The 16,941-nt window shown below is 43.5% G+C and overlaps 1 protein-coding gene across 1 annotated transcript in view; it reads left to right on the top strand.

The window, feature by feature from the left end:
• Positions 1-16,941, top strand: part of LOC143998112 (collagen alpha-1(XXII) chain-like) — a 393,374-nt gene that overhangs the window by 117,301 nt on the left and 259,132 nt on the right. Inside the window, exon 3 of the mRNA XM_077493857.1 lies at positions 5,235-5,801. Coding sequence (XP_077349983.1) covers positions 5,235-5,801 — 567 coding nt within the window. The remainder of the gene's footprint in view (positions 1-5,234; positions 5,802-16,941) is intronic.

The following is a 16,941-nucleotide window of genomic DNA, read 5'->3' as shown; positions in this document are numbered from 1 at the left end:
GGTATCAGACCCGCGCATACTGATTGGGGGAAAGGCGATTCAGTGTTAGAAAAGTGTATATTCATTTGCTTTTCTAACACACCTGGGTGGGCTCCGAGCACAATGCTCTGTGCTCTGAGTCCACCCTATTTTGAAGCCTATAAGAGCCAATGGCTCTAATCAGGTGCTTCAACAAAAAAAAAAAAACACCCCCACCTCTGTAATTCATGCGCCCGGTGTCCTGAAAGGGGCTGGACGCCTGAATAGAGGGATGGCCACTGCGGTCGTGGATAGATTAATTCTATGCATGAATCTATCCATTAACCATATTATAGGGTGGTTGCTGGAAAGAGGGGGCGGTGCCCTGTGCACCCTTAACGGATGGGCCGCCCCTGCAAATGAAGAAAAATGTTTTTTTTTTTTTTTTACATTTTTTATTTATTTAGAAAAAAGAACGCAATGGTGAATAAATACCACCAAAAGAAAGCTCTAGTTGTGTAAACAGAATGATAAAAAATTTACTTTGGGTACAGTGACTGCGTAGTTATCATTCAAAGTGTGACAGCACTGAAAGCTCAAAATTGGACTGGACAGGAAGGGGGTAAAAGTGCCCGGTATTGAAGTGGTTAAACACAAGAACAGGTCCAGCATAGTTGAGTGGAGCTTCTGTAACCTTCTGGAGTCACTTGCACCTTGAAAAATTGCCCAAAAAAAATACTCTAATTTCACCTTCCCAGTTGATATCTAATGCCCCCGTACACACGATCGGATTTTCCGACAACAAATGTTGGATGTGAGCTTGTTGGCTGAAAGTCCGACCGTGTGTATGCTCCATCAAACATTTGTTGTCGGACTTTGGCTAGCAGGTTCTCAAATTTTCCTCCAACAAAACTTTGTTGTCGGAATTTCCATTTGTGTGTACACAAGTCCGACGCACAAAAGTTCACGCATGCTCGGAATCAAGCAGAAGGAGCCTCACTGGCTATTGAACTTCCTTTTGCTTGGGTTGTCATACGTTCCCACGTTGGTAATTGTTGGTCAACATTTGTCTGACCGTGTGTATGCAAGACAAGTTGGAGCCAACAACCTTCGAACAAAATTCCACGGTTTTGTTGTCGGAAAGTCCAATTGTGTGTACGGGGCATTATGCCGCATACATACGACCGGACTTTTCGCCGGACTAGCTCCGACGGTCTTCCCGACAGACTTTCGGCGGAGTTCCGATGGACTTTTCCGAATGAACGGGCTTGGCCACACACAATCACACCAAAGTCCGACGGATTCGAACGTGATGACGTACGACCGGACTCTTCGATGGACTAGGTCCGACGGTCTTCCCGACGGTCTTCCTGACGGACTTTCGGCGGAGTTCCGATGGACTTTCCGAATGAACGGGCTTGGCTACACACAATCACACCAAAGTCCGACGGATCCGAACGTGATGACGTACGACCAGACTTTTCAATGGACTAGGTCCGACGGTCTTCCCAATGGACTTTCGGCGGAGTTCCGATGGACTTTCCGAATGAACGGGCTTGGCCACACACAATCACACCAAAGTCCGACGGATCCGAACGTGATGACGTACGACCAGACTTTTCAATGGACTAGGTCCGACGGTCTTCCCAATGGACTTTCGGCGGAGTTCCGATGGACTTTCCAAATGAACGGACTTGGCCACACACAATCACACCAAAGTCCGACGGATCCGAACGTGATGACGTACGATCGGACTTTTCGACGGACTAGGTCCGACGGTCTTCCCGACGGACTTTCGGCGGAGTTCCGATGGACTTTCCGAATGAACGGGCTTGGCCACACACAATCACACCAAAGTCCGACAGATTCGAACGTGATGATGTACGACCGGACTAGAATAAGGAAGTTCATAGCCAGTAGCCAATAGCTGCCCTAGCGTCGGTTTTCGTCCATCGGACTAGCATACACACGAGCGGATTTCTCCATAGGAACTGGGTCCGGCGGAAAAATTTGAAACATGTTTTATTTCTAAAGACTGTCAGATTTTTTGGACATCAAAGGTCCGATGGAGCCCACACACGATCGAATTGTCCAACGGATTCGTTCCGTCGGACCTTTGCTGTCGAAAAGTCCGGTCGTGTGTACGCGGCATAACACATTTCAACCAAATGTGGTCATTTTGCAAGCATCTTCCAAAGGATCTCAACGTTTTGTGGAAATAAAAACTCTCCAATATTTCCACTCCCTAGGCAGGACTTGCAAGACTTTGTAGTCCCAAAAAAAAACAAAAAACAAAAAAAAAAAACGTTTTTTCCACATTCTCTGAAATCCACATTAACCATTCTTCAAGTTCTGCCAATTGTGGCTTTCACGTCTCCGATGTGAACATGCGGGGCCTTTCATAATGCCCTGTTGCTTATCATAGAGGTCAGAAAAAGATTTGACATCCATCACTGACCTTTTCAATCTTCTTTCTCAAAACCGCGGACAAAGAAGGGCGGCGGGACGAAAACACAATGAAAAGAATCTCTGGCGGGTACGGACGGGAGGGTTGGGGATTTGCTTAACACATGCAAAGTGCTCGGGTTGTATTTATCAAATAAAAAGATTTATGCCTGTGAAGAATTCTGAAAAAAAAAAAAAAACGCCTTTCAGAAAGGGGAGGGGGGATTATTCAAATGTCAAACCGTAACGCATAAATTAAGTTTCAAACAAGACAATTATTGAGAGATCTGTAAGAACTCTGCTAAGCATGTAACATCATTATCATTTCCAGAAACCCACGACCCTTTCCGCAAAAAAATGTGCACTGTTTACGGAGCTGATGTCCGAATACAGAAGGGAACAATAAATGAGTCAATAATTCCTAGAAAATAATTCTCTGTAGAAAATTAAGGGAAATGTTATCAGTCAGTATGACCAGTCATTTAGAAAAAAACATTTGAAACAAACAAAAAAAACCTCCCTGCGCCCAAATCAAAAATATGACAGTGGCAACACTAAAATTTCAGAATATTAAATATAAATAAATATAATATTTACAAAATGGGCTGTTTACAAAATTTGGTAAATATATGGTAAATTGTAGTATTAATGGTAAATATTTTTGTAAAATAGTATATTTAGAAATAACGATGAAATATATAAATATTAATTAATGTGACACTCTAGGCCAACAACCGTATTGTGTAGATAAAGCAAAAAAGGCCGGACTATATAAGCCAAACATGGAGTCTTATATAAAATCATACATTTTATTATACATAATTTAGAAAAAAAGCAAGGAACTGCCAAGAAAAAAAAAAAAACAGGTATAATGGTACTTATTAGATTTACTGTACATATAAAAAAAAAAAAAAAAATTGTCATAATCTTACTTGATAATTCCAATGAGAAAAATAGTTTTTGTGTGTCAACGTGTTTTGCCAAGATTCAGCTTCATCAGGACGCATGATTTGTTTAACGCATGCAAAGTGCTTAGGTTGTATTTATCAAATAAAAAGGTTTATGCCTATGAAGAACTCTAAAAAAAAAAAAAAACGCCTTTCAGAAAGGGGAGGGGGGATTATTCAAATGTAAAACCGTAATGCGTAGATGAAGTTTCAAATAAGACAATTATTGAAAGATCTGTAAGAGTTCTGCTAAGCATGTAACATCATCATCATTTCCAGAAACCCACGACCCTTTCCACAAAAAAAATGTGTACTGTTTATGGAGCTGATGTCAAAATACAGCAGGGAACAATGAGTCAATAATTCCTAGCAAAGAATTCTCAGTAGAAAATTAAGGGAAATGTTATCAGTCAGTATGACCAGTCATTTAGAAATAACATTTGAAATAAACAAAAAACTCCCTGTGCTCGGCATACAAATCAAAAATATGACAGCGGCAAAACTAAAATTTCAGAATATTAGATATAAATAAATATAATATTTACAAAATCGGCTGTTTACAAAATTTGGTAAATATATGGTAAATTGTAGTATTAATAGTAAATATTTTTGTAAAATGGTATATTTAGAAATAACAATGAAATATATATTTAATGTGACACTCTAGGCCAACATCCGTATTGTGTAGATAAACCAAAAACTTGAGAAAGGTCGGACTATATAAGACAAACATGGAGTCTTATATAAAATCATACATTTTATTATACATCATTTAAAAAAAATAAGGAACTGGTATAAAAACAGGTATAATGGTGCTTATTAGATTTACTGTACATATATAAAAAAAAAAGTCATAATCTTACTTAATAATTCCAATCATAAAAAGAGTTTTTGTGTATCAACGTGTTTCGTCAAGATTTAGCTTCATCAGGATGCAAGAACACAATACAGTAATCCTCTAAAGAGAAACAATAATGCATAGAATATATCTATAAATATAATAATACAGTGCATTATTTTGTTTGCTGTATGGAACATACCTTAGCAATCCAGCACCAGAATGCACATGATCCCCGGAAGGGGACCGAAGCAACAAGGGGAGGCCCAACAGGACATCACAGCAATAGTAAATCTACATCAAAGAAATTGCACCAAAAAAAATGTTTGCCTTGGGGGGTACCGATGCATGCTCGCTCCTGAGCCATGCATCAATAAGACACATTGAGCCATGGCTTGGCCCTGCCCCCTCATCTCTCCTCATTGGCTCACTGGCTGTAATTGGCAGCATTTGGGGCTAATGGACTCAGCCAATGAGGAGGGAGGGCCCCGTAGGGCTGTGAACATTATTGGATCGAGAATGGGCTCAGGTAAGGATTGGGGGGGGGGGGGCTAGGGGGAACGTTAAATAGAGAAGGTTTGAAGGTAAAAACCCTTCTGCCTTTAGAACCACTTTAAAATGAACTGAACTACCCTAAAACACCCCAATACCACCCCCATCCCCAAACAAATGAATAAAAAAGTGTACATCATTTTTTTTCCAACTAATTTTCACACAGAGGCGATGGGTGGACATTAATTCCTTATCTCCTCTGTGACTAGTAATTAACAATTAAAATTGACAATTTAATCACTTCCGGTTTCAGAGCTGCAAGGCAACCAGCTAATCAAATGTGATCTGTGCTTGTTTAGCTGCTTTGGAGGATAGGGGAGATATTGGGGGGTCTAATAGACCCATGAGGTCTCCAAAAGGAGTACCCCTCCATTGCCCAAAGCTATCACTATGGGACTTGTTTGGAAAAGGCTGACAGGCAATAATATTTTTTTAAAAGTTGGACTTCCCTACTATGTTCCGTATTTGAACATTTTTCTTCTCCAATTTTTCAGGCTGCAAGAATGTCAATTACGACTTGATCTTTCTCTTGGACACATCTTCAAGTGTGGGCAAAGAGGACTTTGAGAAGGTTCGTCAGTGGGTCTCTAACCTAGTGGATACTTTCGAGATTGAGCCGGACAAGACTCGGGTTGGAGTAGTACGGTACAGTGGTAAACCCTACACAGAATTCGACCTGGGGAGATTTCAGACTCGTGAGGATGTAAAAGAGGCCGCTAGGAATATTAAATACTACGGAGGAAACACAAACACTGGAGATGCTTTGAGCTACATCACAACATACAGCTTTTCTGAGGAGGCAGGCGGCCGACCAAGAGAGCGGGCCATTAAAAAGGTGGCCATTTTGCTAACGGATGGCAGAAGCCAAGACCTGGTGCTGGAACCTGCCACAGCAGCGCATAAGGCTGGAATTAGAATTTTTGCTGTAGGTGTTGGGGAAGCGCTCAAGGAAGAACTGGTGGAGATAGCTTCGGAACCCAAATCAGCCCATGTTTTTCATGTCTCTGACTATAATGCCATTGATAAAATCAGAGGGATTTTGAGAAGAAGACTGTGTGAAAGTAAGTGCCCACTATTTTGTCAAGTATTTGTAAAATTCTGTAAAGTATTTAAGTTTTCCAAACCTGGCATCAACTATTGGCTCAGTAATAGATGGCCTCTATTGGTCAGTGATGCCATCTATCACAACGCTGGGCCAATTGTGAAGGCGAGTCCAGGTTCTCAACCACTCTACATGTAGAAGGACCTTGGGATTTGAATCTCTTGGGGGGTACTCTGTAAAGAAGACCTGGTATGGTATTCCATTGACCCCAATAACCTGATATGGCATGCTATTAATCCCAATGACTTGGTATGGTATTCCAATAATCCCAATGACCTAATATGGCATTCCATTGACCCCAGTGACCTAATATGACATTTTATTGACCCCAGTGACCTGATATCACATCCCATTGACCCCAATGACCTGCCTTCTCACCACTCCATCTCTCACATTTCAATATTATTATTTTTTTTTAAATAAGTAAACTGAGGGTATTTGTGATTGCATAGGCAAGAACGACTTTTTTTATGCCCCCCTCAATTCTGTGTGTGCACAGATGTGTCACAGGGCTGGGGTTCCATGCAAAGTGCTAAATCTCTTGAGTACACAGGTGGGTTTACCATGCGTGTGCAAAGATGGGGCTGGTAAGCAAGTCATAGGCTCGGCATGTTTGCGCATTCACGCCAAATCCCCCACCCAGAAGGCCACACGGAACCTTTGGCACATTTGCGCATATGCCAGAATAACAAATGCATTGGTGGCGGAGGAGGAGGGAAGGGCCAAAACAAAAGGACTGAAGGTCCTCTTTAAAACTCCATCATTCCTTCACTTCAAATAGTTTGTTTGGGCCAAGCCAGCACAAATGAGTTATTTCCTTTACTAACACATGCACCCATTGTTTGTGCTATATACACTCAGGGCTGGCCAAAGACATTGTGCTGCCTGGGTCCAGAATGAAATGCTGCCCCCCCCCCCAAAAAAAAATATGGACAGGCTAAGGCAGTATAGGGACAGGCTAAGGCAGTATAGGGACAGGCTAGGGCAGTATATAGACAGGCTAAGGCAGTATAGGGACGAGCTAAGGCAGTATAGGGACGGGCTAAGACAGTATAGCGACAGGCTAGGGTAGTATATGGACAGGCTAAGGCAGTATAGGGACAGGATAGGGTAGTATATAGACAGGCTAAGGCAGTATATGGGCAGGCTAAGGCAGTATAGGGGCAGGCTAGGGCAGTATAGGGACAGGCTAGGGTAGTATATAGACAGGATAAGGCAGTATAGGGGCGAGCTAAGGCAGTATAGGGACAGGCTAGGGCAGTATAGGGGCAGGCTAGGGTAGTATATGGACAGGCTAAGGCAGTATAGGGACAGCCTAGGGTAGTATTTGGACAGGCTAAGGCAGTATATGGACAGACTAGGGTAGTATATAGACAAGCTAAGGCAGAATCGGGGCAGGCTAAGGCAGTATAGGGACAGGATAGGGTAGTATATAGACAGGCTAAGGCAGTATATGGGCAGGCTAAGGCAGTATAGGGGCAGGCTAGGGCAGTATAGGGTAGTATATAGACAGGATAAGGCAGTATAGGGGCGAGCTAAGGCAGTATAGGGACAGGCTAGGGCAGTATAGGGGCAGGCTAGGGTAGTATATGGACAGGCTAAGGCAGTATACAGGCAGGCTAAGGCAGTATAGGGACAGACTAGGGTAGTATTTGGACAGGCTAAGGCAGTATATGGACAGACTAGGGTAGTATATAGACAAGCTAAGGCAGAATCGGGGCAGGCTAAGGCAGTATAGGGACAGGCTAGGCTAGTATATAGACAGGATAAGGCAGTATAGTGGCAGCCTAAGGCAGTATATGTACAGGCTAGGGCAGTATAGGGGCAGGCTAGGGTAGTATATGGACAGGCTAAGGCAGTATAGGGGCAGACTAAGGCAGTATAGGGAAAGGCTAGGGTAGACCCATGGTAGGGCTGGCCCTGTATACACAGTATGTAGAATTGGCTACATACATTATATAGTACTGTTTTCCGGCAGGGGTATGGGGACCTCCTATCCCGTCTCCAGAACAAAATGGAGTTGGGCATTACTCAGCCATGCACAGGAAGGCTTGTAATTTATGAATGAATACAAACCTTTCTGTGATTGACTGGATATCGTGACATCCTGGGGTCAAGTCCTGGGGAAAAAAGTGTGGGAACTCCCACCCAAGATCTACTCCCCCACCAAAAAAAAAAAAAAAATGATACGCTCATATCCACGAACACTTCAAAAGTGGTATTTTTCATCCAACTTTCGTATTGTGCGTATGAAGCTTAACTGTTACATAAAAAAAAATAAACAAAACAATCTTCAATAAACATAAATACGGTAGTTCTCTGAATAATCAGCATTCATTCAACTGTGCTTCCATGCAAATGTGAACATCATGTTCTGATCTTTATTGGGGAATTTTATTTTGTATATAGAGTGTTTATGTGGTGAGTTTACACTTTTCAGTGAACAGAGGTTGGATAACACAGGGTTAAACGGAAAGGTCATAAATGAACTGCACATTATCTGGACAGAATGCTTGGGGAGATAGTGATGTGTTTCTGCTTAGGAGATGTATGTTAGCTTGGGGGGCTGAAAACTCTGCAGGGGCTCCAACACACAGTCGCTGCTATTCCAACCCTTCACATATTTCCACATAAACTTCCCTCCTGGTATTAAACGTTGCCAGGTATTGTGCTCAGCTTACCACTCCAAACTGATGTTCCTCCCTCAGCTCACCTCTCTCCCTGCATGTCCTGTGAGCAGAATAGCTGTGCTCCTCCTCTGGGTTCTCTCATCATATGGCACTGAAGATAGAGGAGGGGGGGGGGATTCAGTGGGACACACAGAGCAAGTATGCAGGAGACTGGGGGGGGGGGGGGGATGAGGAGACAGAAAATCAGGAGGGGCCGGCGGGGAGGAGCGCATCACAAGAGGTCTGACTAAATACAATCTCTTAGCAGCAGGGACCACCTGATCTACCCATCAGCTAGCTGTGATTGACAGGTAGATCGAAGTGGAAGCTGTCATGGGGCCCCCTACTGGCAATGCCTGAATGGTCAGGTGTGTGGCACTTACTATTGTGAGCTGTGTCGGCGTCTGCTGGTGTAGCACCTGCCACACACCTCACATACTTCAAAGTCTTGTAGGACGCGGCCGCTAATGGGAACTGAGTTCCTGTTGTGGAAAAAGTACAGGAACTCCGTTCCCATGCGTTCCCGCAGGACTTGAGCCCTGGTGACATCATCTGTCTGCCTCTCCAACTACGGCAATCGGAGGCTTCCTGTTAATGGCAGTTTTCTGACTGACTCGATTTTGTTCCAGGAATGGAAAGTCCCTGTAGCGTTGCTGGAATACAGAGCTGTATACTGTATGTCGCTGATGTTACATACAGTGTATAGAGTGCTGACAGCGGGAGCATGTATTGGTGAAGGCCAATTTGACTCAAACTAATTAAAACGGTAGTAAACTACGTTTTTTTTGTTTGTTTGTTTTTTTAAATCCTGTAAGGTGCGATGCATACTAGCACATTATGTGAAACTTACCTTAGAACAAAGCCATCACTGTCAGCGTTGAAGGAACTTCCATCTTCACCCGGTCTTCCAGGCTTACCTATAGATAAAAGTCATGCATGGGAGTTTACTCCCACTTTAAAGTGAAGGAACAGATGAAGTTAGGCTTTAATCTGTCTACTTATTGTATCTGGTTGCCTGCGGTTCAACTTTGACACAAGCAAAATGAGTGGGAACTGTCTTGCCAGACCCTTGGTGACGTCTCTCAGGGGACAGCAAAAGAAAAGCTACCAAGTTGCTTTATTTGCATATAAATAAATAAACGAATAAAAATTAAAAATTAAAATTCTTTGTGAAATCCCTCTCAATGTGCCATAACACCTTCCTTCCCGGATAATCCATCATCACATTTCACAGGTGGCATTGGCTTGGTTGGTTTATGTTGATGATTTCCATAAAGCCAGATTTTAGCCTTCATCCTGTCTGCTCTTTGGCCTCCGCTAATGCGTTGGGGGTGGCACTGACAATGTTGGGTCAGGGGGGGTCAATCAATTATCTGTGTGAATGTGGACAGCCCTACAATCTACTGAAACACACCCAGCCATAAATTCAATTAGAGGGTCAGCTCCTGGGGACCTCCGCCCCTCCATCAGAGGGCAAGAACATCCAACAAAAAGAGGAATCCATTACCAGCACCGCCGAAATCACCGAAAGCCTGAAACACAAATTACATCATTTATACAATAATACTGCAAGTCTGAACTTTATGTTCCGTGTATACCTCGAATTGTATCTCGTCCGCCGAGTTTATACACTCAGATTGGATTTTGTGGGAACAAGCTGTGATGATGTGTCCTGAGAGAGGATGCCAAGATATTTTTATTTGCTAAAGTGAGAATCTTGTCTGGAAGGTTTTTTTTTTTTTTTAACAGTCGTTGAAAGTTGTGACAGAACTATGAGAAATAATTAGAATTAAAATTAGATGATCATTTCCAATTACCGCAACAGTCTTCTTGTTTCAAAGCTTGAATTAGAAGAAGTTTATAAGGACCCAGTATAAATCAGTCTATCTATCTATCTATCTATCTATCTATCTATCTATCTATCTATCTATCTATCTCTCTCTCTATCTATCTATCTATCCATCTATCTATCTATCCATCTATCTAAATATCTATCTATCTATCTATCTTTCTAGCTATCTATGGAAGATACAGTATCAAAGATACAGTATCTATCAAAGATACAGTATATATCTAGCTATCTATCAAAGATACAGTATAGATCTAGCTATCTATCAAAGATACAATATATATCTATCTATCGAAGATACAGTATCTATCTATCAAAGATACAGTATCTATCTATCTATCAAAGATACAGTATCTATCTATCAAAGATACAGTATATATCTAGCTATCTATCAAAGATACAGTATATATCTATTTATCAAAGATACAGTATATATCTATTTATCAAAGATACGGTATATGTCTATCTAGCTATCTATCAAAAATACAGTATCTATCTATCTATCTATGGAAGATACAGTATATAGCTATCTATCAAAGATACAGTATCTATCTATCTAATATACAGTATATATCTAGCTATCTATCAAAGATACAGTATCTATGTATCTATCCTTCTAAGATTAGTATCTATCTTTCTATCTATCAAAGATACAGTATCTATGAGTTCTTCTATGAATTCTTATATTATTTTATTTATTTATTGATCTATAGGTCTACAAATCTACCTATCTCTAATATAACTGTCTATGAGTCTATCTATCATTATATCTATCTACACTATATTAACAAAATTATTGGGACACCTGCCTTTACACACACATGAACTTTAATGGTATCCCATAGGGGTGCAATGGATCAAAAAACTCACGGATTGGATCGTTCCTCAGATCAGAGTCATGGATCGGATAATTTTTCAGATCAGCAAATAATAATTTAATTTGCAAAAACCTGTGAAAATTCCACCACCATATAGTCCCCACTGTAATATCCACAATCTCCCACCACTGTTATATTGGCTGAGCATGGCTGAGTATGGCTGGGTACGGCTGAGCATGGCTGAGTATGGCTGGGTACGGCTGAGCATGGCTGAGTATGGCTGAGTATGGCTGGGTACGGCTGAGCATTGCAGAGTATGGCTGGGTACGGCTGAGTATTGCAGAGTATGGCTGGGTACGGCTGAGTATTGCAGAGTATGGCTGGGTGCAGCTGAGCATTGCAGAGTACGGCTGGGTATCGCAGAGTATTGCAGAGTATGGCTGGGTATCGCAGAGTATTGCAGAGTATGGCTGGGTATTGCAGAGTATGGCTAGGTATTGCAGAGTATGGCTGGGTATGGCAGGGTATGGCAGAGTATGGCAGGATATGGCAGAGTATGGCTGGGTATGGCAGAGTATTGGCTGGGTATGGCAGAGTATTGGCTGGGTATGGCAGAGTATTGGCTGGGTATGGCAGAATATTGGCAGGGTATGGCAGAGTATTGGCAGGGTATGGCAGAGTATTGGCAGAGTATTGGCAGGGTATTGCAGCGTATTGGCAGGGTATTGCTGGGTATTGGCAAGGTATTGGCAGGGTATTGGCAGGGTATTGCTGGGTATTGCAGAGTATTGGCAGGGTATTGCAGAGTATTGGCAGGGTATGGCACTGGCAGAGTATTGGCTGGGTATGGCAGAGTATTGGCAGGGTATTGGCAGGGTATTGCAGAGTATTGGCAGGGTATTGGCAGGGTATTGGCAGGGTATTGGCAGGGTATTGGCAGGGTATGGCTGCTTCCATCCGATCTCTCCCCTCCACTGTACAGATTAGTACAGAGAGGGGAGAGAGAAACCAGCGCCATGACGTGACGCCGGTTTGTTTACAAGTGATCGCTCCGTCGGAGCGATCACGTTGTAAATGGCCTGGGAGTAGAAAGATGGCCGAAGCCGCACCCTTTCCTAAAGCCGAGACCGCGGAGCGCTCCGCGGAGCGCTCCGCGGAGCACGGCATGTACCGATCCAAGCGGGGTGACCCGTTCGGATCATGGATCGGTGACTATCTGTTGCACCCCTAGTATCCCAGTCTTAGTCCGTAGGGTTCAATATTGCCCCACCCTTTGCAGCTACAACAACTTCAACTCTTCTGGGAAGGCCGTCCACAAGGTTTAGGAGTGTATCAATGGGAATGTTGACCGTTCTTCCAGAAGCGCATTTGTGAGGTCAGGCACTGATGTGGACGAGAAGGTCTGGCTCGCAGTCTCCTCTCTAATTCATCCCAAAGGTGTTCTATCGGGTTGAGGTGCAGGCCAGGCAAGTTCCTCCACTTCAAACTTGCTCATCCATGTCTATGGACCTTGCTTTGTGCACTGGTCCCAATCATTTGGTGGAGGGGGGATTATGGTGTGGGATTGTTTTTTCAGGGGTTGGGTTTGGCCCCTTAGTTCCAGTGAAGGGAACTCCTAAGGCTTCAGCATATTAAGACATTTTGGACAATTTCATGCTCCCAAATTTCTGGGAACAGTTTGGGGATGACCCCTTCCTGTTCCAACATGATTGCGCACCAGTCCATAAAGACATGGATGAGCGAGTTTGGGGTGGAGGAACTTCACTGGCCAAGTGTGACCTTTGTGACCCTGATTGTTCCACCACTGGTGTCAGTAGGACTATGAATGGTGTCAGTCAGTAGGGCAGTGGACGTGGTCAGTAGTATTTTATTTTTATTTTATTTTTTCTTATTTTTTTAAAAATTTTATTTTATTTATGTATTTTTTACAATTTCGTTTTTTATTATTATTTTTTTTACAGTTTTTAGGAGCCCGATTTGGGGGCATTGGTGAAATATCAGGGGTCTAAACAGACCTCTAATGTTTCACCTTTGAGACAGAGAAAAAAGATTGAGAAAATAAATTCTTGTCTCAGTGGCTAGCTCCAAGAACTGTAATCCTCTGGAAAGGCCTCCTACACATGTATCACCTCCCCAGCCATCTTCTGGATACCTCCATCCAGGGACTGGCTGGGACATAATAAATATTTATACTACACACTTGACTCTCCCTGTGCTATATTCTGGAAGCTTCTTCCAGAAGAAAATGTGAAAAATAAAACATCCAGACAGGGCCAACTTTGATATTGATTGGACCCTGGGCAAACATTTCCTTGCCCCCCACCCTCCACGCAATTTCGCTCTGAGACATACAATAAATAACAGCCAGATTCAAAATCAGTTTAATTAATCAGGCAACGATTGCGATTGGTTGCCAGAAGTTACAGTGTATCATTACCACTCACTGACTGGCTGCTAGAGGTTACAACACATATTATGGCTCAATGATTATTTGATAGAGGTTACCGCACATGACTTCAGCTTGTTTATTGGTTGCTAGAGATTATGGTACATCAATACTGCTCACTGATTGGATGCTAGAGGTTACTGGACATCCTTACCACTCACTAATTGGTTGCTGCACATTATTACTGCTCACTGATTAGTTGCTAGAGGTTAATGCACATCATTACTGCTCACTGATTGGTTGCTAAAGGTTATAGCGCATGATTTCCTCACTGCCGGCACACCATTGACTGGGGAGGTGAGGAGACCTATCAATAGACAGAAAACTCCTAGGGATCCTAGGACTCCTGGGATCAGTGGCAGTGCTGGGGGAGGGTGGGATCAGTGGCAGTGGTGGGGGGTTGATGGGATCAGTGACAGTGGTGGGATGATGGGATTAGTTAGGAGGCAATACACAGTGGCAAATTCTGAATCATATAAAGCAAAGCTGGAAATCTTTGGCAAGTATAGAGTGGGGGATTCTATGCTGCCCACCAACGTATAGGGGGAATTTACAATTACCACCAATGTGAGGGAGGATTTACACTGACCACCAACATGAGGGGGAATTTGCACTGACCACCATGTAATGGGGGATTTTATACCACCCACCAACATAAAGAGTGATTTGTACACTGACACCAATGTAAAAGGAGCATTTACACCAACCACCAGTGTAAGGGTGAATATACACTGACCTCCAAGTCAGGGGGAATTTGCACTGTGGCAACCCGTGTCGAGGAGATTTGTACTGACCACCGGTGTAAGGTGACACTTCTACAACGACCACAAATGTAAGAGGGGATTTTATACTGACCACCAATGTAAGAGGAGATTTACACTGACCACCAATGCAAGAGGGGATTTACACTGACCACCAATAAAAAAAAGGAATTTACACTGACCACCACTGTAATGAGAAGATTTACACTGACCACCAATGTAATTGAGAGATTCAGCCTGCATTCACATTTGTGTGTGCCGGGAATGAATGCAAAATCACTTTCCTGACACCACAGAAACATGCTGCCCTTTAGTGAGCATTCAGCAGTTCCATTAATTGTTAATGACACCCTCACGCATCTGCTGAGATGTGTGTATTCACATGCACCAAAATTCAGGGTGCTGTGGCACTATGTTATTTTAAAAGAGGGTTCCACCTCCAATTTGCTTACCTTTGCAGAACAGGCTGATGTTAGGCTTAATGACCACAGTTGTAGGCAGGTCTTTCAAGCATGCCCCTTTACCTCCCTAGTGGGCAGCTTTCAGCAGAGGTGATGGTGAATATGACCTCGGGGGGCATGATATACATGTGAATGCCACCTCTATTCACATATCAATGCAGCCAATCTGCAGCTATTTACATATCAATGCAGGTTGTTTACATTTAAACACAGGGTTTGGAGGTGAGTCATCTGTACACGACAATAGCTGGGCAGCAGTAGTAACAGAACCTCACACTGAGATACCGGGACACAGCACGGGACTAAAACTTCAAGGGAATTTAAACTGGAATAGTTGGCAGTATGAGGCAGCTGCTTTGGACCCCACAGCAACGATGGGGCCCCCTTTTGCCTTGCCTGCATCTAAATTGGAAAGACCAGACAAAACAATCATTTCCTACTCCATTGGTTGCAGTGAACCCTAGCAGCCTTACTATAAGGGGGCCCTACAAATGTATCGATTTATCTATAACTCTAATTGAAAGAGCATTGAAAGTGCAGTCCCCTATTAGCTTCAGTGGAGGGCAAGTGAGACATCACAAGTCTAATATATCCCAATGTCTGATTAAAGAGAACCTGTCACAAGAAAACAACATCACATAGGGGACTTTTGTAATAGAAAAAAATAAAGTTTAGTGAAAAAGGTGTGAAAAAAATGTAAGTTACACCCAAGCACTTCAACCCCCCAAAAAATATTTTGAGCCTCCCCAACATATACAAATGTAAACACTTGTGTTGCGGGCGTCTGCGCTTGTAAATGACACATGTTACAAATCACTGCACAGCCCAGAGTGAGAGCAATAATTCTATGCCCATTTTTAGAGTTAATTCTAAACTGATGATGACCCGTAGGAGCTTTTAATATGTTGTCTGTGGAAAATGAAGGTGCTGAAGTTTGTCACCTTTTCTCGGGCGCTCACAATTTTAGGCCTTAACATGTTTTGTGTCTATTTACTTGGCGCAACCTCAGCTTTATTTGGTAATACACTCACCGGCCACTTTATGAGGTGCAATTGCTCGTTAAGACATACTTCTAATCAGCCAATCACATGGCAACAACTCAATGCATTTAGGGATCTAGACGTGGTGAAAATGACTTGCTGAAGTTAAAACCGAGCATCAGAATGGGGAAGAAAGGGGATTGAAGTGACTTTGAACATGTGGCATGGTTGTTGGCGCCAGATGGGCTGATCTGAGTATTTCAAAAACTGCTGATCTACTGGGATTTTCACACACAACCATCTCTCGGGTTTACAGAGAATGGTCCGAAAAAGAGAGAAAACATTGGCAGTTGTGTGGAGGAAAATGCCTTGTTGGTGTCAGAGGTCAGAGGAGAATGGGCAGACTGGTTCAAGATCATAGAAAGGCAACAGTAACTCAAATAACCACTCGTTATCAAGGTACCGTATATACTCGAGTATAAGCCGAGATTTTCAGCCTCTTTTTTGAGGCTGAAAGTGCCCCCCTCGGCTTATACTCGAGTCATCGCTGTCTGCCCGCTCGATCAGCGTGTCGAGCAGACAGACAGCGGCCATTCTATTCAAAAGCCGCGCCTCCGGCTCCGCCTTCGCCTGTGATAGGCGGAACACTGAATTTCCCAGCAGCCTGTGTTCCGCCTATCACGGACATCGTATCATCCTCGTACTACGGACGAGGATGATACGACGTCTGTGATAGGCGGAACACAGGCTGCTGGGAAATTCAGTGTTCCGCCTATCACAGGCGAAGGCGGCGGCGCAGCTTTTGAACTTTACAATGGCCGCCGACGAAGAGGGCACGGGACGGCACGGCACGGGACGGGACGGGACGGGGGCAAGGCAAGGCACGACACGGGACGGATGCAAGGAGGCAAGGCACGGCACGGGACGGAGGCAAGGAGGCAAGGCACGGGACGGAGGCTCGGGACAAAGGTAGGCTGGACACACACACACACACACACACACACACACACACACACACACACACACACACACACACACACACATGGATGGAGACACACACAGGGATGGATGGATGGATGGATGGAGACACACACACACAGGGATGGATGGATGGA

The sequence above is a fragment of the Lithobates pipiens genome, unplaced genomic scaffold, assembly GCF_037356315.1.
Source record: "Lithobates pipiens isolate NorthernLeopardFrog02 unplaced genomic scaffold, aLitPip1_a1.2 Scaffold_19, whole genome shotgun sequence".
Taxonomy (NCBI): Eukaryota; Metazoa; Chordata; class Amphibia; order Anura; family Ranidae; genus Lithobates; species Lithobates pipiens.
Note: the sequence above shows the minus strand (reverse complement) of the source record. Positions and strands in the feature narration are given on the sequence as shown.